This window comes from Phocoena sinus, chromosome 3 (assembly GCF_008692025.1).
Source record: "Phocoena sinus isolate mPhoSin1 chromosome 3, mPhoSin1.pri, whole genome shotgun sequence".
In the NCBI taxonomy this organism is placed as follows: Eukaryota; Metazoa; Chordata; class Mammalia; order Artiodactyla; family Phocoenidae; genus Phocoena; species Phocoena sinus.
Genome location: NC_045765.1, coordinates 106,044,929 through 106,072,522, shown reverse-complemented (window position 1 = coordinate 106,072,522; position 27,594 = coordinate 106,044,929). Strand labels below are relative to the sequence as shown.

General features: G+C 35.9%; 1 protein-coding gene across 2 annotated transcripts in view; it reads right to left on the bottom strand.

Moving 5' to 3' along the window:
- Positions 1–27,594, bottom strand: part of EDIL3 (EGF like repeats and discoidin domains 3) — a 431,167-nt gene that overhangs the window by 286,629 nt on the left and 116,944 nt on the right. For both annotated transcript variants that reach the window (XM_032627364.1, XM_032627365.1), the window contains exon 2: positions 11,586–11,714. In XM_032627364.1, coding sequence (XP_032483255.1) covers positions 11,586–11,714 — 129 coding nt within the window. The remainder of the gene's footprint in view (positions 1–11,585; positions 11,715–27,594) is intronic.

The following is a 27,594-nucleotide window of genomic DNA, read 5'->3' as shown; positions in this document are numbered from 1 at the left end:
ATGCAAATCAAAACTACAACGAGATATCATCTCACACCAGTCAGAATGGCCATCATCAGAAAATCTACAAACAATAAATGCTGGAGAGGGTGTGGAGAAAAGGGAACCCTCTTGCAATGTTGGTGGGAATGTAAATTGATACAGCCACTATGGAGAACAGTATGGAGGTTCCTTAAAAAACTAAAATAGAACTACCATATGACCCAGCAATCCCACTACTGGGCATATACCCTGAGAAAACCATAATTCAAAAAGAGTCATGTACCAAAATGTTAATTGCAGCTCTATTTACAGTAGCCAGGACATGGAAGCAACCTAAGTTTCCATTATTGGATGAATGGATAAAGAAGATGTGGCACATATATACAATGGAATATTACTCAGCCATAAAAAGAAACGAAATTGAGTTATTTGTAGTGAGGTGGATGGACATAGAGTCTGTCATACAGAGTGAAGTAAGTCAGAAAGAGAAAAACAAATACATATGGAATCTAAAAAAAAAAAATGGTTTTGGAGAACCTAGGGGCAGGACAGGAATGAAGACGCAGATGTAGAGAATGGACTTGAGGACATGGGGAGGGGGAAGGGTAAGCTGGGATGAAGTGAGAGAGTGGCATGGACACATATACACTACCAAATGTAAAACAGATAGCTAGCAAGAAGCAGCTGCATGGCACAGGGAGATCAGCTCGGGGCTTTGTGTCCATCTAGAGGGGTGGGATAGGGAGGGTGGGAGGGAGACACAAAAGGGAGGAGAAATGGGTATATATGTATATGTATAGCTGATTCATTTTGTTATAAAGCAGAAACTAACACACCATTGTAAAGCAATTATACTCCAATAAAGATGTTAAAAAAAAAAATAGGGGCTGGCTGAATAAAATGAAGGTAAGTGATGGAATGTTAGCCTGATATTTTAAATAATGTCAGGAAAGAAGTTTTAATGAATTGGAAAGATTTTAATTTCATATCCTAAGTGAAAAAGAATGATCAAAGAATATGCTATGTATAGTATGTTTTATGCACACATATGGACACACATAAACACAAGTAGACAATTTTATATAAACTGTCTACAATAGCAATTTAATTGTATATAATAGCAATTTAAATTGCTATCACTCTTTATATGACTGTATATGGCTATAGATACAGACATAGATAGAACTTTAGGTTTAGGTAAATGATACAAAAGATAATGAAAGTATAAATAACCTAGGATTATGATACTTTTTATTTACTTCTTTTATTTTATATTTCCTAAGTTTTCCTCTTTATTACTCTTATAATGAAGAAAATCAATAATTCTATGTAAAATATAAATTCTTAAATATAGCTGGCTATGTCAAGATAAAAACAATGCACATACTGTTCACTTTTCTTCCTGTTAATGGTATTTAGCAACTCAACCTAAATTATGTTTTCATTTTCTTGTTTCTATTGTAATCATAGGAAGAAGATTTTGTTCATTCTCCAGCAACATATCAATTTCCCTGAAATGATTAGATTTTAACACCTTGTCACAATTGGTTAAAAACAATGTTATTTTTAAATGACTTGCTCTGTTTAGGATACCGTGGGTTGATGGGTACTTAATTCAACTGAAAGGAAACAAACAATAGCTATAATTGTTAAAATCAAGCAATAGATTAATGGTGAAAAATCAATGAAGAAGATAAAACCAAGTAACAGTAGAGAAGGTTTTAAAGATTGTTGGGCATGTTTTCTCTATTTTATAAGTCATTTGCAAGTCTCCTGTAGACCTCTTTTCCACTAAATTGGAAGAGAAAAATTTCCCAGAGTTTAATGCTAAATATGTCATTTAGCCTATCACTTTAAAATAGTACTTTTCATGAATATGCAGAATTGTACATTTTGGTAGTGCCACAACCAATTTCATGCCACTCCATTTGGAATCTGAATAAAAGGAAAAATTAATGTCACTTTGCATTTTCACTTTTCTAATTCTTCAATGTATTTCCCTAAAATAAACAGAAAATAATCAAGCTTTTCCTTTTAAAAGAGTTTTTACTTTTTCCTCCCTTATAAAAAATAGAGGATTTTTTTGATAAAAATCAGTGTTACTAAAATTTTTGTATTCATAGCTAGTAACATAAAAATAAATATCCACAAACATATCTATATGTTTACCAACTTTTTGCACTGCCAATAAAAACTGTTAAAAAATTGAATAAAAAGAAAAGCAACTAACATTCTATGGTAAATTATAAAACTGGCTATAAATTCTTCCCTTCTTGCATCCTCGCCTTTGCAACATGAAGTGGCAAATCTTCCCATCAAAACTGTAGTTAGCTAATGTGACACAGGCTGAGGTTTGATAAGTGCTTGTAATTGTGATTTGATCTTTCTCACTGCTCTTGGGACCTTTCCACAACCACTATGTAAGGAAGCTTGATCTATCAGAGACAAGCCATACTAGCCAAGCCATCTTCAACTATCCAGTACCAGTGAACCAGAATACCACTTAAGTGACTTACAGAATTTTGAGATGAATTGTTGTTTAAAGCCTCTAAATTTGTGATTTGTTAAGCAGAAAAAGCTTAATGATACACATCTACTATCCCTTCATTCACGAAGTATTTATTCCGGTTTAAATGGTATACAACAAAAAAGAATTAATTTGTTACATTAATTTGTTGTCTTTTCCTGAAAATAAAAGCCTTACCACAAATTGGCACTCATCTTTTGACTGGGCAAGAGAGGATTTCTGTACTTGATATTTTCTGAAGTCCTTTGATGTTATACATGTGTTTTCTGAGGTTAGTATATAAATGTTAGGGCTTGGAATTGCAAGCTAACAAACTCTGATTATTATTATTAACAGTAAATTAGAACCACTTTAAAATTAATAAGCTGGTTTATAAGCTATGTTATAGAAATTTAAATATATATAAAACAAAATTATTTTTCTATAATATATGCAAAATAAATGGCAAAACATTTCTCTTAAATTATTAATTCTGTCATTTAAATGTACAATTCTATTTGTAAGAACACATATTTAATCATTTTTATTAATAAAAAAGTAAGTAAACATAACTCTGAAAATAAATGCCTTTGACTCTTATTGACTGAGAAATTTCTAAGCTATCATCCATGGCTAGCAGCTTTTGAGAAACTATTTTAGTGTATGCAGAATAGCTCTCATTATAATTTCTAGAAATATGGATTCAATCATGAGCTATCTTTCCTTAGTCCAAGAAGTAATCTTAAGGGGAAAAAAAAACCTGACAATTACTCATAATTTCATCTAATATATGAATAATTTCACTGAAATTTACCAAATCTCTCATTTGATAACCAAAGTTCAGAAATCTAAAAGTAGCCTCACTCTACCCAAGAGATCTACTTAAAACTTATCAATATTCTGATATTTCATGCTCATTAAGAAGAAGTCTTTTAGAGAGACTCAGCCTCTACTACAATACTTGAAATTCTGTCACTGGTCATCTTCTAAAAGATAAACATGAATATGGTTATTCATGGTGCAAGACGTACAGTGGAAATTGGTGTGTATTTTTTTTTTTTAGTTTTTACGAGATACTTCGTGTTTCTGGGGCAAATGTAACCAATTTCTCATAATGAAATGGAAGCAGAAGGACATTTAGAAAAAACCTGATTAGAAGCCAATGAAATGACAGACAGGATAAGGAGGAAAAACTAGAAATGAAATTATATGCTTTGTTTCCCTGTACTGAACTACTCTTAGAAACACAGGTACTTTGAATTCTTTCTAAAAGTGATGATGGATTTTAAATTACTACAAAATTCCAATGTTTATGTCCTCTGTTGTCAGAATGATAGTTTTAATAGGTTAAGCGTATGCTAAATATCATTAAAATATCTATATGAGTCATCTGATTTAGTTTATTCTTAGTAAAACAGAAGCTTAGGTTTTATATCATATTTCTGAATCAGAATGTCATTATAGTTCTATTTTAAAGGAAAACCCCCCTTGGCCCAAATCCCTCTTTAGTTACTGTCCTCATCTGCCATCTGTATGCAGTGAAGGTATCTCAGCTCTTCTCTCTGTTAGAACATCAACCTTTCAGTCTTTCCTAATAGTCCTATCCAAAAATAACCTCCTTTTATTCTACCTCACACTTGTCTTTATTTTTTTTTATTCACTTTTTTTGCGGTACGCGGGTCTCTCTCTGTTGTGGCCTCTCCCGTTGCGGAGCACAGACTCCAGACGCGCAGGCTCAGCGGCCATGGGTCACGGGCCCAGCCGCTCCGCGGCACGTGGGATCTTCCCGGACCGGGGCACGAACCCGTGTCCCCTGCATCGGCAGGCGGACTCTCAACCACTGCGCCACCAGGGAAGCCCTTGTCTTTATTTTTTTAATAGAGCTTACCATGATAAGTGTAGTGGTTTACTGTCTAGTTCCCCTTTTGACTACAAGATTTGTGAAGGCAAAGCCTCTTTTTTAATGGTCATATCCTCACTGCCAGGAAGAGTGTCTAACACATAGTATGTGCTCGCTAAATATTTGATGGATGGGCAAATACATGAATAAATTGATGAATGTTTGTTATAGTTATTTTTAAAAATTAAAGACGACTTTTTTACAGCAGTTTTAGATTCACAGCAAAATAGAGGAAGGTAAAGAGATTTCCCATATGGTCTCTGACGCCGCACAAGCACCTCTCCCATCATCACCACTCCCCACCAAAATGGTACATTTGCTACAACTGATGAACGTACATTTACCCATCATAATCATCCAAAGTCTATAGGTTGCATTAGGGCTTACTCGGTGTTGTACATTGCATGGGTTTGGACAAGTGCATAGTAACATGTATCCAATGTTACAGTATCATACAGAGTATTTTCATTGCCCTAAAATCTTTGGTATATTGCTATTCATCCCTACCACCCTGCCCCAGCATCCACTGATCTTTTTACCGTCCCCAGTTCTGCCTTTCCCAGAAGGTCATCTATGATTCATACAGTATGTAGTCTTTTCAAACTGGTTGTTTCACTTAGTCATATGCATTTAAGCTTCCTCCATGTCTGTTCATGATTTGATAGTTCATTTTTTAAAGAGCTGAATAATACTCCATTGTCTGGATATACCACAATTTATGTATTCACAAACTGAAGGACATCTTGGTGGCTTCCAAGTTTTGTCAGTTACAGATAAAACTGTTATAAGCATCCGTGTGCATGTTTTTGCGTGGACATAAGTTTCCAACTTCTTTTGGTAAATACCAAGGAGCATGATAGCTGGATCACATGGTAGGAGTATGTTTTGCTTTGTAAGAAACTGCCAAACTATTTTCCAAAATGGCTGCACCATTTTTGCATTCTCATCGGCAATGAAGGAGAGTTTCTACTGCTCTAGATGCTTTCCAGCTTTTGGTGTTGTCAGTGTTCTAGATTTTGGTCATTCTGATAGGTGTGTAGTAGTATCTCATTGTTTTAATTTGCATTTCCCTGATGACACTTGGTGTGGAACATCTTTTCATATGCTTATCTGCCATCTGTATGTCTTCTTTGGTGAGGTGTTTTTTAAGGCTTTTGGCTCATTTTTTAAATCAAACTGCTTGCTTTCTTATTGTTGAGTTTTAAGAGTTCTTTGTATATTTTCGAGAACAGCCAAGATTTTTTTTTGAGAACAGCTATGTTTTTTCCAAATATACTCTCCCAGTTTGTGGCTTACCTTCTCATTCTCTTGACACTGTCTTTCACAGAGCAGAAGTTTGATAAAGCCCAGCTTATCAATTCTTTCTTTCATGGATTATGTCTTTGGTGTTGTATTAGAAAAGTTATCTTCATACTCAAAGTCTTCTAGATTCTCTCTCATGTTATTTCCTAGGGGTTTTATAGTTTTGCACTTTACCTTTAGGTCTATGATTCATTTTTTTTAAATTGAAGTATAGTTGATTTATAATGCTGAGTTAATTTCTGCTGTACAGCAAAGTGATTCAGTTATACATATTATATACACACATATACATACACACACACACATATTTGGTCCATTTTGAATTAACTTTCTGTGAAGGACATCTATGTCTATATTCATTTTTTTGCATGTGAATGTCCAGTTGTTCCAGCACCATTTGTAGAGAAGACTCCCTTTGCTCCATTGTATTGCCTTTGTTCCTTTGTCAATGACCAGTTGACTATATTAATATATATCTATTTCTGAACCCTTCATTCTGTTCCATTGATCTATTTGTCTATTGTTTCTTGATACCACACTGTCTTGAGTACTATAGCATTACAGTAAGTCTTGAAGTCAGGTATTATCATTCCTCCAACTTTGCTCTTCTCCTCTAATATTCTGCTGGCTATTCTGCATCTCTTGCCTCTCCATATAAGCTCTTGAATCAGTTTGTTGATACGTACAAAATAACTTCTTGAGATGTTGATTGGGATTGCTTGAATCTATAGATCAATTTGGGAAAAACTGACATCTTGACAATACTAAGTCTCCCTATCCATGAACACAAATACCTCTCCATTTCTTTAGTTCTTCTTTGATTTCATTCATCAGAGTTTTAAATATCTAATTATTTAATTTTTGTGGATGCTAGCTTAATCATACTATGTTTTTTAATTTCAAATTCCACTTGTTCATTGCTGTTATATAGGAAGATGATTTACTTTTGTATATTAACCTTGCATCCTGCAACTTTGCTATAGGTCCTCATTAGTTCCAGGAGGATTTTTTTTTGTTGACTCTAGGATTTTCTAAATGATTATGTCATCTGTGAACAAAGACAGCTTTATTTCTTTCTTTCCAATCTGTATACTTTTATTTCCTTTACTTGTCTTATTGCATTACATAGCACTTCCAGTACAATATTAAAACGGAGTGGTGAGAGGGGCCATCCTTGCCTTGTTTCTGATCTTAGTGGGAAAGCTTTGAATTTCTCATCATTAAGTATGATGGTAGCTGTAGGTTTTTTATAGATGTTCTTTATCAAGTTGAGGAAGTTTCCCTGTATTCCTAGCTACTTTTTAAAAAATTTCCTCTAAATCTTCCATGTGCCACAACCTAGCTCTTTCCTCACAACCCCAGCAAAATTGATCTTGGCAAGATCATCCATAAGTCACATGTAATCAATGTAAGTGTTTACCTTGGTCAACTTCTCCACAGTATTTGACATTGCTGACCACCCATTCCTGTCTACCCTTAACTTTTGGGGCACAATGCTTTCCTGGTTTCTCTTCTATCTCCCTAACTACTCCTTCTCAGTCTTCTTTATAGCTTTTACTTTCTCTACTTATTGCTTAATTATTGATGAACCTCTCATCAGTTTCCATTTCTTGCTCCTCTCTTCTTTTCACAAGTCATTCTGCTTCTGGACAGATTCATACAGTCCCTGAGCTTGAATCACTGTCTATATAATTATGACTTCCCAATCTATGCCGGACTTCTTTACGAATATCTAGCAGATTCCTCAAATTCAGTATGTGAAATACTCAACTCATTTTCTGCCTTCCAATCCAGTGTATCCTCAATTTTCAGTGTCTCAGTAAATGGCTCCAAGTTGCTCAGGCCAGAAATTTGAGATGTTTCTTCTTTACTCGTCCCTTTATGCAAACCCCTTTTATCCAGTAACCCCATAAGTCATGAAAATTTATCTGTTGTATCCTTTAAATATTTATTGACTCCTCCCCATCCTCTTTGTTACTACACTGACCCAGGCTAAGATCATCAAGTCTGACCTGGTCTCTGCAGTAGACTACAAATTGTCCCCTGCCATACTCTGCTCTAATTTTTTCCCCATATTTCAGTGACAGTGATCTTCTAAAAGTACAAATCCTCTCCATCACTCTTAGAACGAAGTCCAAATTCCACAAAGCACCATGCAACCCTGCAGGATCTGCCACCATCACCAACTCCAGACTCATTAATGGCCATCATGTCTCTCCACTTTTAAGCCACAGTAAATTTCTTTCAGTTCATGGAATTATGACTTTTCTTATATCCTGGTTTTCCTAAAAATTATTTCCTCTGTCTGGAATACTTTTAGCCTTCTGCCTGGTAGATTAAAATTATTTTTTAGAATTATGTCAAAATATTATTTTTTTCAGGTAGGCATGCATTCTTTGACACCTAGCTTAAAAGAGGACACCTGCTTTATATTCTAATGGCTCTATCTACTTCTCCTATTACAATACCCATCATATTTATCTACTTATTTATCTGCTTTCCTAGATAAACAGTAATTCCTGTAATTTTTTTTACCAATGCGTCTCTACCATTAGGTAACTACTACTTAGTCAGTGCTAAATAAATATTTGTTTAAGAATAAATGAAAACTAAGATTTTATTTTTTTTAAGTCAATCACTTACTCTGTCCTCTTTGGTTGCATTAATATACTATGCAATTGAGTTTTAAAATATATATTTGTTATTAGTTTACAGAAATACTCTGATAGCATACAGAGGAGAATTATACCATGGAACTTGGACAATTTAATAATTCCCAAGGTTTCCATATATGAATGCTAGAATGTTCACTAGTAATAGAAATTTTTCTATGAAATAAATGTGTCAACATTTGGCTCCAAACTGCACAGTGCCATTCAAGAATGTGAGCAAGTAACTGGGGAGTAATTAGGGTCTTAACCACATGGTGCTTATCTACCAGTCCCCTGGAGAAGGTTGCACTGTCCACTGCATGTCTATGCAAACACTGGTAAATCTGGCTGATGTCTTCAAATCAGAGGATGCTAACTAGGCTCTTTTCTTTCCCTTTGCTCATAGAGATGCTTTCCTATTGCCTTTTGTGGATATCAGAAGTGAGTTTTCATAACTCTAAGAGGCTGAGAACATCACGGTCTGTAGGTATGTCTGTATAAGGGGGATGTGTGTGTGTGCTGGGTGGGTAGACAAAGAGACAGGGAGTGATAGAGAGATATAAAGTATGGATATTGGAGTACACAGCCAGATCAAGAATTAAGTACAAAGAAGAGCAATGCTGCCTAGTGAATGAAGTTCACAAATCTGAGCAAGTTAATTTCTCCAAACTTCCACAGGTAGCATAGGAATGTAAGTGATGTGAGGATTGGTCACAAAGGGAGTAAAGTGTTTTGTGCTTACCTGACACTAGATGCTTTGAGAGGGAAGAGTAAAAGTCCAAAAATGGATGAGGCTCTCTTTGAAATAAGTAGCATCAAGAACTTATAATAAGGCTACTGCAAATTAATGAAGTTTGAGGTAAAATCAAGAATCAACTTTTATCTCTGAGAGTAGCATATGTTTGAAATTCCCCTCTCCAAATGCACTACAATAGAGTATATTTTTGATTGTAGTATAGAGTAATAATAATTTTTAAAGTTAGATCAAAATGCAAGTTTTAATAAGGTGATTTAGAACTTCGTATAATCACAAAATATATATGGTTCAAAAGGCTAGCAGCATATATCTTTGCAAGGATTAATGTTAAAGTAAAAATACAGCAATGGTGACAGTTCAACTCTTTTGTCTTTTATGATATCACATCAAAATACCTATAGCTTTTGAGGTTTTTCTGGTATAAAATTCTAGCATTACACTCTGCTCTTCTGCACTGGTGCTACCCAACAGCAGGGAAACAACAACAGCAATGTCCCAGAAATATTCCAGAAAAGTGGTAGATTTTTTTAAATTAAAAAGGCAGGATTGTCTTTAATGATCTAATGTTCATATATTTTGTACCAATAATTAGTTTTAAAGACACGAAGAAAACAAGGTAGGCTAGATATTAAAGGCATTGCTATTAAGTATTTTTATTCAATAAATACTTAGTATTCCCTGATTATATGCAAGAGTTAACAAAAAGGTAGAAGAAATGTGAGGTGTTTTAATAACAGAGAATAATGAATCTAAGTAAAACTTAATTCTATAAGCATTTGATTTCTCAAAGTCTCATTGAACTAAGAGGAATATGGCAGTACGTTTAGTTTTTAAAGTGTTGCAGCCTATAGTATCATTCTTCTGATAAAATGACAAATGTTGAATTAATATTTAAAAATATGGCCTGAAGTATTCAAGTACTTACTTCAAAATTCTATAAATATACTGGTTTCTTAATTATTTAAACACATTTGCCTCTTCAGTTCCAGATTTGGCTCTTACAAAGTAGCAACAAAAACATTATATACTGCAAATCTAAGGCACTGCCGATTTGGGGTCAGTGGGCTTAAAATATAACTCTTTTTTATGCTATTATATATTCCTGTTGGGAATATTTATCATTCTAATTTTCTTCAGAGATATAGACTTTTGTGAGGATAGCATTCTCATATTAAATTCTGAAACTCACTGTACATATTTGGAGACTTGGTCAAAGTGGTTACAACAGTTTTATTTCTATGGCACTGAATCAAATCCCCTAAAATAACAGCAAGTTAATAAAAGCCTTAAAAGAGAATTGTCTTTGAAATGAATCAAATGGACATAGTACTTTTCAGCAATAATATAATTAACTTTTTCGAGTGTAATACATTCATACCAATGTAACATAAAAATCCAAGTAAAACACATTTAAAAAATAAAGCACACTAAAATGCAATTAATAGTGGCCAAAAATGGCTGGTTAGTGATTTTACTTAATTATTCTTTCATTCATTCAACCAAGTTATTGGGTATTGGGCTCCTACTACACATAAAGGAACTAGTTAGGTGCATTAGATACAATGGTGAGTAACTCACACTGATCCCTTCCTGTAGACAGAACTACTTTTCTTCTTCAAAACTATTTTTGAAAAGCTATGGACATCTCTGACTTTTCCAAGGTTAATGCTGGCTGACTGAATTTTAATCCAACACATGTTTGGTTTCCCTATATCGAACAGATATAGTTCACTTTTTTCTTCTTTTACTGACATGAAAAAAATTTTCTTCCAACTTAACCATGGTATTACTTTTAATCAGAGAAAAAAATCTCTATACAAATTTATGTAGTGCTAAATTATTTAAAGTACCGATATCTGCTTAATGGAGAACTATTTGGAAATTATGGAAGCCACCCTGAATCCACAACTATACATGGCAATGAAGTACTTCACAGATGAAAAACATTTTGAAATGTGATCACTGACTAATATTTGCCAAGCGTGTTTTTGAGACTTTGAAGAACAATGCAGCTAGAATATTTTTTCTTTCATCATGTATTTATAGTCTTAGAAAAGTAATGATTAGAACAGCTACAAAATACTGATGAATATTTTCAATCACTAAAATAAGTTCTATTTTATTCAGAGTGACTATCTAACTTGAATAAATTGACTTGGGAATTGCTTTCCAGTGAAAATAAAATTTAAATATATATTAATATTAGAAAAATAAATTTACTATATTCAAGTAGTACATGTAGTGCCTTTAAAGTATAATGTTAATCACTAAAATATATTTTTAAATTTTTTGAGAGCACTATGAATAAAAATATACTTTAAATATAAAATAAAAATGTTAAAATTAAGAGGCCTACAGAGAAGTAAACTAATTAGCAACACGTAAGAATCTTATACAGAGTACCCATAATGCACTGACAGCCAAATTTGTCGGTCACTCATGAAAACAAAGAGGATAACTATTGAAATGCTTAAATCTTACACTTACCAACCTCCACAACACTAGAACAATTGGGATCTATGAAGCCATCTGGGCACTCGCAGGAAAAGGAATCATCAGACAATCCTGACACACAGATACCTCCATTTTCACATGGATTGCGATCACAAATATCACCTGAGGAACAAAGAAACAGATATTGACTTTTCTTGTCTTAGGCAGTGAACTGTCCTATTTCACATACCCCACTCTTCCTTTGGTAAAGTCACCATACGATTTAGATTTACAGGCAAGGTAGGCAAGACCCATTTGAAACCATGTGCTTCTAAGAGAGATGGTATGTAACATGGTGACAATTAAATTTTACGATGCAAACACTGCATGTTGAATTGCATACTAAAAGTGATTAACTCAGGTTGGGTCCCTTCATTACATGTAAATGAAATATTGTCTAATTTGTTAAAGAAGATTAACTGAAATATCTTTGGTTGACTGGTTTATTAATTATTCCAATAAATAACCTATCTATATCCACACGCTTTGCTCTGTAACTTTGCAATTTCTCTCGATAAAGGGGTGGGGTTTATTTCTTGATCCCTAGAGTCTGGGCTTGTCCATGTGACTTGCTTTGGCCAATAGGATGTTAGGAGACCTGAAGTCAGCTGAGGTTTGAAAAACCACTTGAATATTTCTGCTTCCTCTCTTAGAACCCTGCAACTGCCCTGAGAATAAAATCTCTCTCTTGCTTGAGAGAGTTGAGAGAAACATGGGAGGAAAGAGAAATAAGTTGTGCAGTAACCAAAACCTAAAATATGTGGCCTTGGTTTTGATACTGGTGGCAGATGGAATCCGGAAAGGCACTGAAAGAATGGCTACAGGAGGCTAGAAAAAGAGCTCTCCCTGCTATATAGAGAGAAGCAGTTGGTAAAACTATCACCTGAGGATACTTGGGTGATAGAAAATGTACCTAATAAACTTCTGTATATGAGTAATAAGATTTGTAGTCAGAATGTTAAAGGGTCACTTGACTCTTAATAGCTGTATCTGATAAGGCACTACAAGAAAGAGACATGCTAAATAAAGAACTGATGATTTTGAAAGTAAAGAAAAGGAATAGAGAGGCACCAGGACTTGTGATAGAAAATAATTTCTCAACTTCAGCCTCTCAAACCAGTGAAAGATCAAATCCAGAGCTTTGTCAGAAAGATGGCCTCAACATAAATATAAAATGAAGGATGTAGCTACAAGACCTTTGTGAAAACATTTCATATAATTCAGGTGTAGCCTGAAAGAATCTCTCAGCTAAATAAAAAAGGATTTCTAGAAATCTTAAGGGTGTTATCCCTGAGTAACCTTAAAATACACAAAGTAGCACAAAGTAGATTAAGTCTGGAGTGAAAAACAGGGATCAGAGAGTAACTGGCATGCCTTTATTTATTTATTTTTTAACAACTTTACTGGAGTATAATTGCTTTACAAAGTTGTGTTAGTTTCTGCTGTATAACAAAGTGAATCAGCTATATGTATACATATATCCCCATTTCCCCTCCCTCTTGCACCTCTCTACCACCCTCACTCGCCAACCCTCTAGGTGGTCACAAAGCACCAAGCTGATCTCCCTGTGCTATGCAGCTGCTTCCCACTACCTATCTATTTTACATTTGGTAGTGTATATATGTCAATGCCACTCTCTCATTTTGTCCCAGCTTACCCTTCCCCTTCCCATGTCCTCAAGTCCATTCTCTATGTCTGCGTCTTTATAAATGTCCTGTCTCTAGGCTCACCAGAACCTTTTTTTTTTGATTCCATATATATGTGTTAGCATACAGTATTTTTCTCTTTCTGACTTACTTCACCCTGTATGACAGACTCTAGGTTCAACCACCTCACTACAAATAACTCAATTTCGTTTCTTTTTATGGCTGAGTAATATTCCATTGTATATATATGCCACATCTTCTTTATCCATTCATCTGTTTTGTTTTTTGTTTGTTTGTTTGTTTTTTCGGTACGCGGGCCTCTCACTGTTGTGGCCTCTCCCGTTGTGGAGCACAGGCTCTGGACGCGCAGGCTCAGCGGCCAGGGCTCACGGGCCCAGCTGCTCCATGGCATGTGGGATCCTCTCAGACCGGGGCATGTCCCCTGCATCAACAGGCGGACTCTCAACCACTGCGCCACCAGGGAAGCTCTGATTTCATCCTTTTACATGTAGGTGTCAGTTTTTCCAGCACCACTTATTGAAAAGGCTGTCTTTTCTCCATTGTATATTCTTGCCTCCTTTATCAAAGATAAGGTGGCCATATATGTGTGGGTTTATCTCTGGGCTTTCTCTCCTGTTCCATTGAGCTATATTTCTGTTTTTGTGCCAGTACCATACTGTCTTGATTACTGTAGCTTTGTAGTATAGTCTGAAGTCAGGGAGCCTGATTCCTCCAGCTCCATTTTTCTTTCTCAAGATTGCTTTGGCTATTCAGGGTCTTTTGTGTTTACATACAAATTGTGAATTTTTTTTGTTCTAGTTCTGTGAAAAATGCCAGTGGTAGTTTGATAGGGGTTGCATTGAATCTGTAGATTGCTTTGGGTAGTAGAGTCATTTTCACAATGTTGATTCTTCCTATCCAAGAACATGGTATATCTCTCCATCTATTTGTATCATCTTTAATTTCTTTCATCAGTGTCTTATAGTTTTCTGCATACAGATCTTTTGTCTCCTTAGGTAGGTTTATTCCTAGATATTTTATTCTTTTTGTTTCAGTGGTAAATGGGAGTGTTTTCTTGATTTCACTTTCAGATTTTTCATCATTAGTGTATATGAATGCCAGAGATTTCTGTGCATTAATTTCGTATCCTGCAACTTTACCAAATTCATTGATTAGCTCTAGTAGTTTTCTGGTAGCATCTTTAGGATTCTCTATGTATAGTATCATGTCATCTGGCCTTTTGGGAAGTCTGAGGTCTTCTGCCAGTGTTCAGTAGGTGTTCTGTAGGAGTTGTTCCCATGTGTAGATGTATTTTTGATGTATTTGTGGGGAGAAGTTCATCTCCAGGTCTTACTCCTCCACCATCTTGAAGGTCCCCCCACAGATTGCTTTATTGCACAAAGAGGATGTGAATCAGATTTAGAAAAGCCCATATAGTTTCTAAGAGAGCTTTATAGGTGAAGGTGCCACCTCCTGGATTAAAAGGGAATGAGGCTTTTCAAAATTTCAAAAAGCAGTGAGGTCCCAACTTCCTTACTGCTTGGTATTTCTTAGGAACTTTATTCCCTTATAGGAGCTTTCCCATGAATTATTTCACCTCTTTTCCAGAGTAATTGCTTTAAAATTTTAGAAAAATGAAAATGGAGGTTAAGATATTTGCTAAATTTATAAAACAAGTCTTTAACTATATTAACATGATAGAGAAAAATACTACATTAACACTGGAGCATATATTAGAAAATGGAGTCATGAAATAAGTGAATAAATGAATGAATGAATATTTTTTTTAATACTATAGAATTTAGCATGGCTGGACCCTGGAGTATTTGATTGCCAATGGCTGAGAAAGTATATCTATGTCAGATCAGGGAAGATTAAAAAGTGGCATCATAATTTGTAAGATGAGGAGCCAATGAATGTTTTTAACATATATTTTAAAGTTTGACATGGTCAGATCTATTTTAAGAAGACTATCCTGGCAGAATTCTATAGAGTGCCTTTGAAAGTAGAGGTTGATGACTGGTAAAGATATTTCAATAGACTCTGTGTCTATCTCTTTATATATTTAGCTAGTGAGCCATTCAACCATCCCTCCATTTGTCCATGCATTTGTCCATCCATCCATCTATTCCTTGAGCACCCATTTTATGATAGGTACTGAGGTAAGTGCTAGCCATAAAGAATTAAGACAGTCCTTACAATCAATAAGTACAGAGCCCACTATGGGAGATTAAAAAAATGGGAATGATTACAGCACATAGTAATAAGAGCTGTGATTAGTATACATGATCCAAATCTTAGGACCACAGGAGACTTCTATACAGATGCAGTGCTGTTAGGTGATGCAGAAGAGGAAGCGGGTATATGCCCAACATTCCAGGCAAAGAAAATAACGTATACAAAGGAAAAAGATCATGGCTTATTCCAGGAACTTCAAGTAGGCCACTATAATTAAAGCATAGACATCTATGATGAGTAGAGAGAAATGAGCTCAGAAGGGTAAAGGCTCTGTATGCTGTACAAAAAATTCTGAAGTTTATCTGTAAGCATTGGAAAATCATAAAAGGACTTTACATATGGGAAAGTATATTATCACATTTGTGTTCTGGAATGATGACTCAGGCAGCATTGCGTTGAATCAAATGGAGTGGTCTAGGCTGATGGCAGAAGGACTAAGCATTAATCTTTTGAAGTTCCAGCAAAAAGTAATGAGGATTTTCTTAATCTTCTTTAGAGATAGCTGTGGACAGGGGAAGCAATGCAGGCACCATTTAAACCCAATCCAGTTAATAAATACTAGGTAATAAAATAGGAAATGAAAGTCCTTCCAGATCACTACCCCCCATTAGAAACAAGGCATTATTGTTGAGATTTTCTAGAAAGAGCCAATTACCGGTTTAAAAGTGTGATCCTGCCACTCTGCCTTTGGTGTGAGCAAAGTAGCACAACTTTGTACAGTCAAATTAACAACACTGCCATCTTCTAACTCTGTTCATTGTATGAAGATCAGTACTAACACTCAAACTTTATTTGATAAGATGTCAGTCATATTTCTGGTACTGTGCCTACTACAAAAAGAGGAGTTCTACATTCCCCAGACCAGGATCTGTTGTTGTAGTAATTGCAACAGATCAAGTAACATTGTAGGTGTTTATACTGATTTATTCACACTGACAGAAGCAATCTCTACAGGAGAAAGGCAAGGGATGAACAGTATCTTAGAGGTTCTGGAGAATATAGACTATATATATTTATCCAAAATCAAGATCTCTCATTCTGATCCCTCTCACTCCTACTGTCAGGTTCCTGCAAAGTTTATTAACTGATGTGAGCTTACCCAAGGTCACATGAGGCCACAATGTCTGGTCCCTTTGCTTATCCCATCATCATGGGGAGTTTCGGTGTCCTAAGAAAACTTTCTTGGTACTTGTGCTACCCTTTCTGGTATTAATACTTTATCGGTTTTCTACCATGTATGTGTGGCAGTCATATGATGCTTCTGTGGTCAAAATGAGACAGGACAATCTGTTCACCTCTCATTATATCTCGTAGATGCCAGCTGCTGTTCAGCTGACCTGTTTTCTCTCTTGTCCTCATATATTTTTTTCCTTCTTTTTGCTTACTGCTTATTTCTAAGAAATTAATACTTGTGAAAACTCATATTTTATCCCCAGTATTGATATTTACTCAGTGTCTTTTTGAAACATAGAAAAGAGGTAATAGGTATGACCAAAATGTACCAGGTAGAATCAAGATGACACTGTGACCAAACTGATGTGGGGTTGAGGGAGAGCAAAAAATCTGGGTTGATTTCTAGAGCTCCTGTCTGTATGACTACGAGGCCATCTTTCATAAGTAAATATAATGGGGTTAGTGTCAAAGGAATTATTGTGTTTGAGAAGTCTGTGGAATATTCAAAATGAAAATGTCTCATAAAGCTATTGAATAGGCAGATAAGCAGTCGGAGAGCTTTTGCTAAAACAGGGATTGTTAAGTACGGACATGAATACTGTATTCCAGTGACAGTCATTAAAGGGAGGGCAGAGGAGAGGAGTGGAGCAGAGAGGAAAGGAGAGGGGAGGAGAGGTCCTTGGGCACACTAACAAATAAGTGAGAAAAAAGAAGGAAGATTCTTCAAGAGAGAAAAAGGAGGAAAATAGTGATAGGTCCTATCCACTACCATATGAATATCCAGTTTATTCACTTAGGGTCTATTATGTCAAGGTCTGCCTGAGATTAAAGGCTCCCACATGTACCTGTGATAGATGGACAATGTCAGCAAAAAACAAAGTTTTGATGGGCACAACAGAGCCCATCAAATATAATTAGGGTTATTAGAGGCTGTGCTATATATCTGTTTCCCCACACCTAATTATCAATAGCACCCTTTTGTCAGTTGGGTTCTCCACAAAGACAAAGAGTACATCAAGTTTATTGAGAAGTAATGCCTAGGAAAGATAAAATGGGGAGGAAGCAGAAAAGGGCAGGAAAAGCCTTCATCTTGTGATGCAGATCTGACATCTGTGAAAAGGGTGGAGGGCGGTTATTGAACGAGGATTGAGCAGGGGAGCCTCAGTCCATAGTGCAGACTTGACAAAGTCTTAGCCAATCTACCAGGGAGCTCCAGAGCAAAGATTACACTTTGGAGGAATCCCTCAAGGGCAGAAATGACCAGGCACTATTGCCCTTCCTGTGTTCAATCATTGGCTGGAGGAGGCTCAAGGCTCAATCATAAGGCGCAAGTGGGATCATGAAAGTGCTAGAGAAGAAGGTCACTGGAAGCTAATTACATTCTTTGCAGCCAAACAGCTTGTTCTTTCTTGAAAGGATATTGGAGCCATGCACCTCCACTGGTACCATAGTCCCCTTTCACTCTCAAAACTGTCCTGGTTTGGATAAGTTACATAGTTACTTTTGTCAAAACCATCATATCTTAGCCTGCTTTTTTTCTCTCTACACCCACTACCTCAGTGGGTGGTACAAATGTAGGCTGATACCTTAAGTAGAAACAAACCCTCTCTGGCTAAAAATTCAAGTCTAATTAAAATGCACTGTAGGGACTTCTGATTCCCTGTCATTTCAATTAATCTGAGAAAGCATCAGTTTAGGTAAGAATCCTGATTAAAATGCAATAGACTTCTGGATTTCAAGTTTTGTTGTCTGTTTGTTTGTTTCCCAGTGGATGTATTGGTTGAGTCTTAAAACTAAGATGGCAACCAGTACAAGAAGGCAGGCTCAGGAAAGGAAAAGAGGACAATACACGCTTTCATGGTTCTTTATTTCACTGTCAGCAGGCTCCTAAAATATACCTCCGCATATTGTAATCTGTGTGCAGTGTTATACCTTGATGCATCTTGGCTGGCTGGCCTCACCTGCTTTAGATTAGGACAGATGTGTTTAATTTGAATCTAACTATGTTTTATGATTCCATCTGCAGTTTATGGCAGACTCAGGCAAATTAAGCTGATGCCGACTTGCCTTTTGGCAATAGAACGAAGCAACTGTTTTTCCCAGGGGCAAGAAATCATTGCAGGCTAAATTTAACTTCCCATTTGCCTCCTCTTCCCCACCCCATTCCCCCGCTCTCCAGGGTTCTGCTTGGACTGGAACCATCCTGTCTGTGGTCAGTGTCCGTTTCATTCTTCTCACTGACCCACCACCTGTTCAAGGTGATTCAGGGACTGTCTTATTTCACTTTATTATCAATTTGCCGGAGCTTTTAGCCTGGATTGCAAAGTGTGTATGAATTTATAAAATATATAGCACTGCCCAAGACAATGCAAATAAAAAACCCCAAAACACTAAAAGTTGTACCATTATGATCGTGGTTGTGTTTTTTCTGTGAGCTCAGTATACAATCGTGCAACTTGTAATGCCAAGTAAAGGAGAAAATTCTATGTTGGCACTACTCTGGGAATCAGGTGGATAGAACAGCTAATTTCTCTCATTGATATATAAACTCTTGGATGGTGTATACACTCAGTTTTCTTTATATATTACTGCCTATCTCCAGTTCACAGATTAGAGGGTCACTGATCCAGTTATCATTATTGATATTCCAGCAGCCACATTAGACATTGGGAATGCAGCTTAGATGAAGACATATGGCTCCTGCATTCCTGGAATTTATAGTCTAGTGGAGTGGATGCATAATGAAAAACTTAACAAATAAATAAGCAAGGTATTAACCACTGTAATAAAAGCTATGTTAGGGGTGGGGTGGGTCAGCGAGTAGAGAGAACAAACTGGATGAAAAAGGCTGTAAATAGAACTGGTTGCTTAAGATAGCCAGTCAAAAAAGGCTTCTCTGAAGAGGTGCCACTTGAGCTGAAGGATGAACATTAGTTAGTCATGTTAAAACCTAAGGAAGAGTCTTGTAGGCAGAAGGAATGGCAAGGGTGTAGCCCGACTGATAGGCAAGACAGTGATGAATTCAAGAAATGTGAAGGAGGCCGAGTATCTGGAACACAGTAACTAAGTGTCACTAAACTTATTTTGTCAGCAACACAGTTTTAGTAAGAACCAAGTTATAATTTAGAGCCTTACATTTAATTCTCTGTCATGATAATCAAGGACATTTCTGCTAAGTCTATTCTTCCTATGTTATCAAACACCTACTGAAAATATATTATTGTATTTACATATTAATGTACTTGTGTATTTATACATTGATATATTTTTTAGATATTAATATATTTACACAGTATTGCTAATGTACTCCTGTATTTACATAGTATTGTAAATATATTAATAATTTATTTGGATGAATGCATGCATCTCCATTTTCTCTGTTCCTTTAGCAATGCTAGAAGCCACCTAGAATATGTCTGTACCTTCATCCCTGCCCTCTGTTCATTTCTGAAAAAAAATTGGTGTACAGATGTAAAATTAAAAACAAAAAAGTAGTAACATATCTCTCAAGCATGTAACTACACTAATACAAGATACTGTTTAATTTCTTCAACATCTCTGCAAATTAAATGTGAAGAATATTACAATACATATTTATATGTGGTAAAGTAAAAGAGACTATATTTTTGTTTGTTTTACTTTTTGATCTTTTTTAATGGAACCATAATTGACATCCAATATTGTATTAGTTTCAGGTGAACAACAAACACAGTGATTCAATATTTTTATACATTACAAAATGATCACCGCAATAAGTCTAGTTACCATATGTCACCACATTACAATATTATTGACTATATTCCCTATACTGTACAGTTATATCCCTGTGACTAATTTATATTATAGCTGGAAGTTTGTACCTCTTAATCCCCTTCATCTATTTCACGCATCCTGCCACCCTGTTCTCTGGCAACCACCAGTTGCTTCTCTGTATCTATGAGTCTGTTTCTGTTTTGTTTCATTTGTTCATTTGTTTTGCTTTTTAGATCCACAGTTAAGTGAAATCATATTGTATATGTCTTTCTCTACCTGACTTATTTCATTTAGCATAACACCTGCTAGGTCCAAGCTTACACGGTCAATTAATCTATGACAAAGGAGGCAAGAATATTCAATGGGGGAAAGACAGCCTCTTCAATAAAGGGTTTTGGGAAAACCGGACAGCTATATACAAAAGAATGAAACTGGACTACTTTATTACACCATACACAAAAATAAACTCAAAGTGGACTAAAGATTTAAATGTAAGACCTGAAACCATAAAACTCCTAGAAGAAAACATAGGCTGTAAGCTCTTTGACATCATTCTTAGCAATATTTGGGGGCGGGGGTGAGATGTCTGCTCAGGCAAGGGCAACAAAAGCAAAAATAAACAAATGGGACAACATCTAACTAAAATCTTCTGCACAGCCAAGGAAACCATCAACAAAATGAAAAGACAACCTGCTGAATAGGAGAAGATATTTACAAATGATATATCTGATAAGGGGTTGATATCCAGAATATATAAAGAACTCATGCAACTTAATATCAAAAAAAAAGAAAAGAAAAAACAAAAAACCTGATTAAAAAATGGGCAGGGGACCAGAGTAGACATTTTTCCAAAAAAAAAAAAAAGACATACAGATGGCCAACAGGCACATGAAAAGATGCTCAACATCACTAATCACCAGAGAAATGCAGATCAAAACCACAGTCAAAGCCACAATGAGATACAAGAGACCATTTAAATTCATGCTCCACAACCAGGACAATGCAGGTCTGTGTACTACAACCTCATCTTCCGTTTATTGCTCTCCTACTGAACTTGGCAGCTATACTATCATTTCATTTAAAAACGGAAAGAAAATAAAAGTTTTGTCTTCAGTCGCACAAGCTAGATTTTGAACCAACCTGTAAACAGAGTACTTGGCAAAATGAGCCAATTCTAGTACACAAGTGAGCAATAACTAGTTAAAATGAGAATTTGCATACTCAACCTGGTAAAAATCACAGAAAATGTTAGCACCCTTACGACTTACTGCCAGTGAAACTGTACAGAACAAAATAAATGTCACTTTGAATCAACAACAGGCCTCTCAATTTACTTTGGTGTCTCTTGAGGCACCTTTTATGCTGAATATTGAAATTTTATTTGTTGTATGCTCTAATGAGTCTGATGAATAGATTTTGATTTTAAAGCCTTCTTTCACAAGCTAAAGCTTGATAATGTGTCCAGTTATAAATTTCAAAAAAAAAATACAATTCAAAAGGTATGATGTGATTGTTAGCTTCATTTGTGCTTTAAAACTAAATTTTAGTTGATATTTCAGACCATCCTGCAATTTGGAAGAGTAGAGAAGGAAATAAGATAAAAAAAGCCAATAAGAATAAGTTTATTCACGTTGAGAGGATCTGTCATTTTACCAGAAAATCATGAGACATACTTGTAATAAAAGACCATCCAATTCTACACCTTAATGTTCACAGCGCCCCCAAATGACCACGGTGCAGTCATAGAAGACACAAATCTAATGAATGAACAAAGAATCTTTGTAGATTCACTGAGCCATACTAAAGCTAATTTAAAGCAGGACGTTTCTTAGCTGTTAGCCTGTGGTTTATCCCACTAATTTTAAAGACATTTTTTCTTTTTAGATAACTTTTTACTGCTAAGGAAATACAGTACTGAATAGAATTAGAAGAAAATCAGCAATAATTTTGAGTGTTGCCTATTTGAATTGTACATCCTTTAACACACAGCTTTAATCAAGGCTAACTGCTTGAAAAGACAAAGATATTTTGGGCTCTACATTTTGAAAACAAGTCTGTTGGCATATTTTGTATTTTAAAACACTCCGGAGAGTCCCTTAAAATAACAAAATCTAGAGTTTTTAGAATTGAAAGGAACATTAGAGATGATCTAATCTGGTGGTTCTCAAACTTTGCTGAATATTAGAATCACAGGGAAGCTTTTAAAATTCCTGATGCCCAGTCCAATTAAGTCAGAATCACTGGGGTTGGAGCCCAGCCCTCCACATTTTTTAAAGCTCATCCAAAGATTTCAATTATTAAAGAAGAAGGAAAACGAATAAGAGAAAGTGAGGAAAGAAAGAAAGAAAAGGAGGAGGAAGGAGAGATGGATGGAAGGAAGGAAGGAAGTTTGTATTTTCCTACCTTCAGTTGAGAGGAAGGCAAAAGAGGAAAGAAATTTATTAGACTAGCTTTCTTTGTTGGTTCACTATGAGTTGTGAAAAAAATATTTGCAGGAAACTAGAATCAGCAAATTGAAAATAAAGGCACACAGCATGTTAGGGAGAATAGAACAGATACTACTACTAACGTATATTGAATTTCCATAGAATACTTAGCTGGATTTCATAAATCACCAGAAAATTCAACCATATAATGGAATTTCCAAGTGTTTTTTGACTATATTATTTCTACCTATGAAGAATATCTGTCTAGTTAATATAAACTGAAGTCCATTTACATGACATTAAGTGATAATTGCTGCACATATTATGGGGTCCCTGACACACAATTACCTGTTCTTTAGAGTCTAACAAAAGGCACAAATAAGTTGACAAGTAGTTACCACTACATGTTAGGTCTATGAAAAAGGAAATGCCTGATGCCAAAGGAGCACAAGAGGGGACACCAAACTCAGCACTGTGAGTTAGGAAGCCTTCCCAAGGCAAGTGATCTCCAATTTAATACAAGAGGATTAGCGAAAACCAGCCAGACAAAGGGGTGGGACCAGAAAGACCATGCAGAAGGGAAAGCATGTGCAGACATAGGGAGAAGAGCCAGAGCACGTGCTTAAGAAACAGGATGAAACTGCCTTTAGCTAGAGAGAAGAGAGAAAACAGAAATGGCAAGAGATAAGACTGAAGAATAGGCATTGCCCAGGGTATGCAGTGTCTTTAAGACACTCCTAAGGAGTCTGGGCATTCCTGAGCATAAAGGACAGCCATTTAGGGGTCTAATCAGGAGGGTGACATGATTTGAACTTCAAATAATTCACCCTGGATGCAATGCAGAGAATGGATTACAAGGAGGCAAAGTCTAAGAGTGACAGACCAGTGAGGAAGAGGCAAAGTTTATTCTGGCACAATGGATGGCCAGCTTGCATCAGAGTACTAAAAACTAAATGGAGAGAAGTGAATTCCAAAAGACATATTGAGAGACAAAATTTATAGATCCAATGTGATGGTTGAAAAGAAAGAGAAGAACGAAGGAGGAAACTCATACATCAAAATTTAACAAAAAGCTCTGCCTTTCATTTTGATGGAAAATATGGTTTAAGGAGCAAGTTTGGGGAAGGTGGTGAAGGGGGATGATGAATTCTCTTTTGGAAATGCTTGGACTGAAATGTCTATAGACATCCATGTGGAGATATTTAGTGAGAAGTTGATATTATGAATTCGAACCTGTGGAGAAAGATTCAGTTTAGAGATAGAGAAATTAGCATAAATTTGATCTTTTAAATCATGGGAGTCTAAACAAAAATTCTGACAGGTGTTTTTGGAAACATGGTCTAGAAGCAGACACATGTTTCTACCTTGTAAACTCTCTTAGGTTTGGAATCAACTTATTCACCAAATTCTCCCCGTGCCAAAGATCAGTGCCTGGCATATAGTCAGTGTTATTCAAATAAAATGTTATCCAAATGAAAATGGGGTGGGAGACAGGGGCGGGAAGTGTATTTAAGGTGGCAGAAACCTGACAGTGTTTGGTGCTGATGGGAAGCAGCCACCAGAAGAGAAGAAGTTAAAGATGCCATAGAGAAGGAATACTCAGAAGAGTAGGGAGTGAGAAAACACTATGAAGGGTGGGCTTCAGAGTACATGTGGAAAGAATTACCTCTGGTGTGAGGAGGGAGATGACAGAATATGAAGTTTCACCTGGATGCCTGTATGCTTGTAGATGCTGTTAGACAAACTGAGGGAGCTCCTACCTGGTGTTTTCTCTGTGTAGTAGGGCTGGTGAAAATGTGATGGGATCAGAGGGTTGAGAAGAGTAGAAAGTAAGTAATATGTACCTGCAGTAAATAGAAGGTTGCTGCCTGGAAAAGCATAGAAAAAAAGATTGAGGGAAAGCACTGAGGGCCTAGCTGGGCTTGGAGTCAAAAACTGATAGTTGCAACATGTACCCAACCATGTGTCTGGTTAGAGGACAACAGCTAGTGCTCGTACAGGAAGGAGATACCCTGATCCAGCTTTGTTGTCTTACCAGATAGGTGTGATGAAGGTCAACAAAACGAAGGAGTGACACCTGACTGCTTTGGATTTGTTTTTTAAAGACGCATAAATAAGATAGCTTATTGCATTTTATGCTCTAAGATTATATATTTTTATAATTATGCAAAAATTATAAGCCCAGTTAATTGTTCTTTCAGACTATCGTAGTTCTTCAGTTGACAGCAAAGGACAAACTAAAAGATAGAATTTGATTGCTTTATATAAATAATGCAGTACGTCATGATGATAACACTTAGTCCATCAATCTTTGTCAAGCGCACAAACTCACACTGACTTTACAAAAACAATCAGGTGACACAAAGAAGATGAAATCCAGTGCCATGTCCAACGGTGGAAATTTCACATTGCCTTATTATTTAGATCTTAGAATGTGAATTCTTCCTTTTCTAAATGTAAAGGCTCATGGCCACAATAGAAACATAACCTCCAAGGAAAATGAGTAGGAAAACAAATTGGCTACATTGATCATCTGTTAAGCATAGTGACCCAAAGAAACAATGAGACATTTTATTAATCACTAAATAACCCATTTAATCTTTTTTTTTTTCAGGTAGAAAGGATATGCCATGTTAAAATTACAGAAAAAATTTGCGAAGTCTACTTTTGTGTTTTATTTAGAATCTTCGTTTAAAAAGTCATAATTTAAGACAGCTGTAAAATGATAGTTTCAAACTACAGCATGTAAAAGCTGAAGCAATATATTTCACTGTTTTAAGGGCAGCCCCAACTAGTCACTGCTAGAATGTTTAAAGTAGTCAATCATCTCATTACATAACATACTTATAAACTGTGCCACTGACCCTGACTATATATGTTCATCCATTTGGTGGGTGGAGAAAAGAAATCACAGAAATTAAAGCTAGTCCTCCTTCAACTAAAAATAAGCGACAGACACCTATCTAATTTACGGAATGTAAGTCATATTTTGAAAGTCTGATTTAGATCTTGATTAAATTTTGTAAAAAGTGAATGATTTCATATTCACCTTTTACAGCAATATTATCACATGAAAACAACACTTTATAGAATAGTTGCTGAATGCTCTAATTCCAGATAATCTCTCACATTTCAGAATTTATACCTTTTATCCACAGACAAAACAGTCTTAGCCTATCACTTTGATAGGCCACTCTTTGTAGACAGCTTCCTGATAAACATGACAACAAATGAGCTCTTTAATTCTTTTAACAAACATGGAATCTGCTATTCAGATTTAATGGCTATATGGCCAATGTGTTTTCTTAAGGCAGGGGAGTTCCTGACAATTAACTCAGTGGAAGTCAGAAATTGTGGGTGCTCTTGCCATCTTCCCAGTTTTCATCGGGTATCAGGTTATTGCTGTTAGCACACCAATTTGCATCTTTCTAGGGAACAGCTTGATTGTAAGGAGGAAAGGAAAGTGCCCTTTCTTCAGGAGTTCTAGATGTCTTAATGGAACTCCATTTAGAACATTAGTGCTTTTATACTAAAAAAGACCAGGGAAATAGTTCGGAAGTAAGACTGTGTTATCCCTCTGGCCTACCAAATAGAGATGTGACTTGCTAAAAGAAGCCACTAAGCACAGAAATGGACAACCCTTTGAGAAACTGAATGCATTAAAAAACCCACTGTCTCTATTTTATCAATAGCCTGGATTCTGCTTTGGATCACACAGTGTGAGGTCTTACCTGGTATTCAATCTCTGTACCCCTCCTGTCCTCATTGTTGTGATCATTTGATACCTACCAGCACCTTCCCAGTCCCTGAACCAGCCCTGATCTGAAATGGGAGGGTTTTATGCAGCTCTGGCCAAGGGCTCAGAATCCAGCATCAGTTTATCTCTGCTATTAGTGAAGCTTTGACTTTGTCTCCCTTTTCTCGTTGGCTGAGTTACTGTCTCTGCAATTTTGTCAGTGACTCTCATATAAGAATGGTATAAACGCAGTTTAGAATAATCTGCGGTATGGGGCTTCAAACTACATAAACCTTTGGGAAACTCCTTGTCCCAAGCCCCATAGAGCTCCCTTTTGACATAACTGTCTTGGTGACATAACTATCCTTAGTCCTAAAATCGCGCAACCTGTTCCTGAGTTTCTTTTTTTTCGGATACAAATTACCTGCTTCCTTAGATTTCCATATTTCATATATCCTTTGATATTTTTCATTCCACTACTCAGCCGATCCGTTAGAACATTTCATTATTTTATAGTAATATTAGTTAATATTTTTGTGCCTTATTATGTGCCAAACATTATACTAAGTACTTTATGAGTATTATATCACTTAATCCTCATAATATCCCTACGATAAACTTTGCTGATATTGTTAATAAGCCTCATTTTATATATGAAAAATTAAAATTTACTAAAGTTCCAGAATTTACCTAAAGGCATAGAATAACAATGGCAAAATAAAATTCACATGTAGTCAGCATGGCTTCAGAAATAAGAAACTACGTGTGTTGGGATGGTTTTCCTTGCCCTTGTTTTCCTTCATCTTTCTGTTCACCACTTCAAGTTCTTTATCTTTTTCAAATTCTTTTCATTCTCTGACTAGAGGCCAATTATTTAGTATTATTGTGTGTTGCCTACCTTCTCATCTTTGGATAATTTCAGCCTCTTGGAAAATTATGTGGATGAACAACATATGAATCATTGTTTGAGTCAATGATAGCAAGTACTAGAATAATATCTGGTTTATAGTAGGTTATATATATATATATAT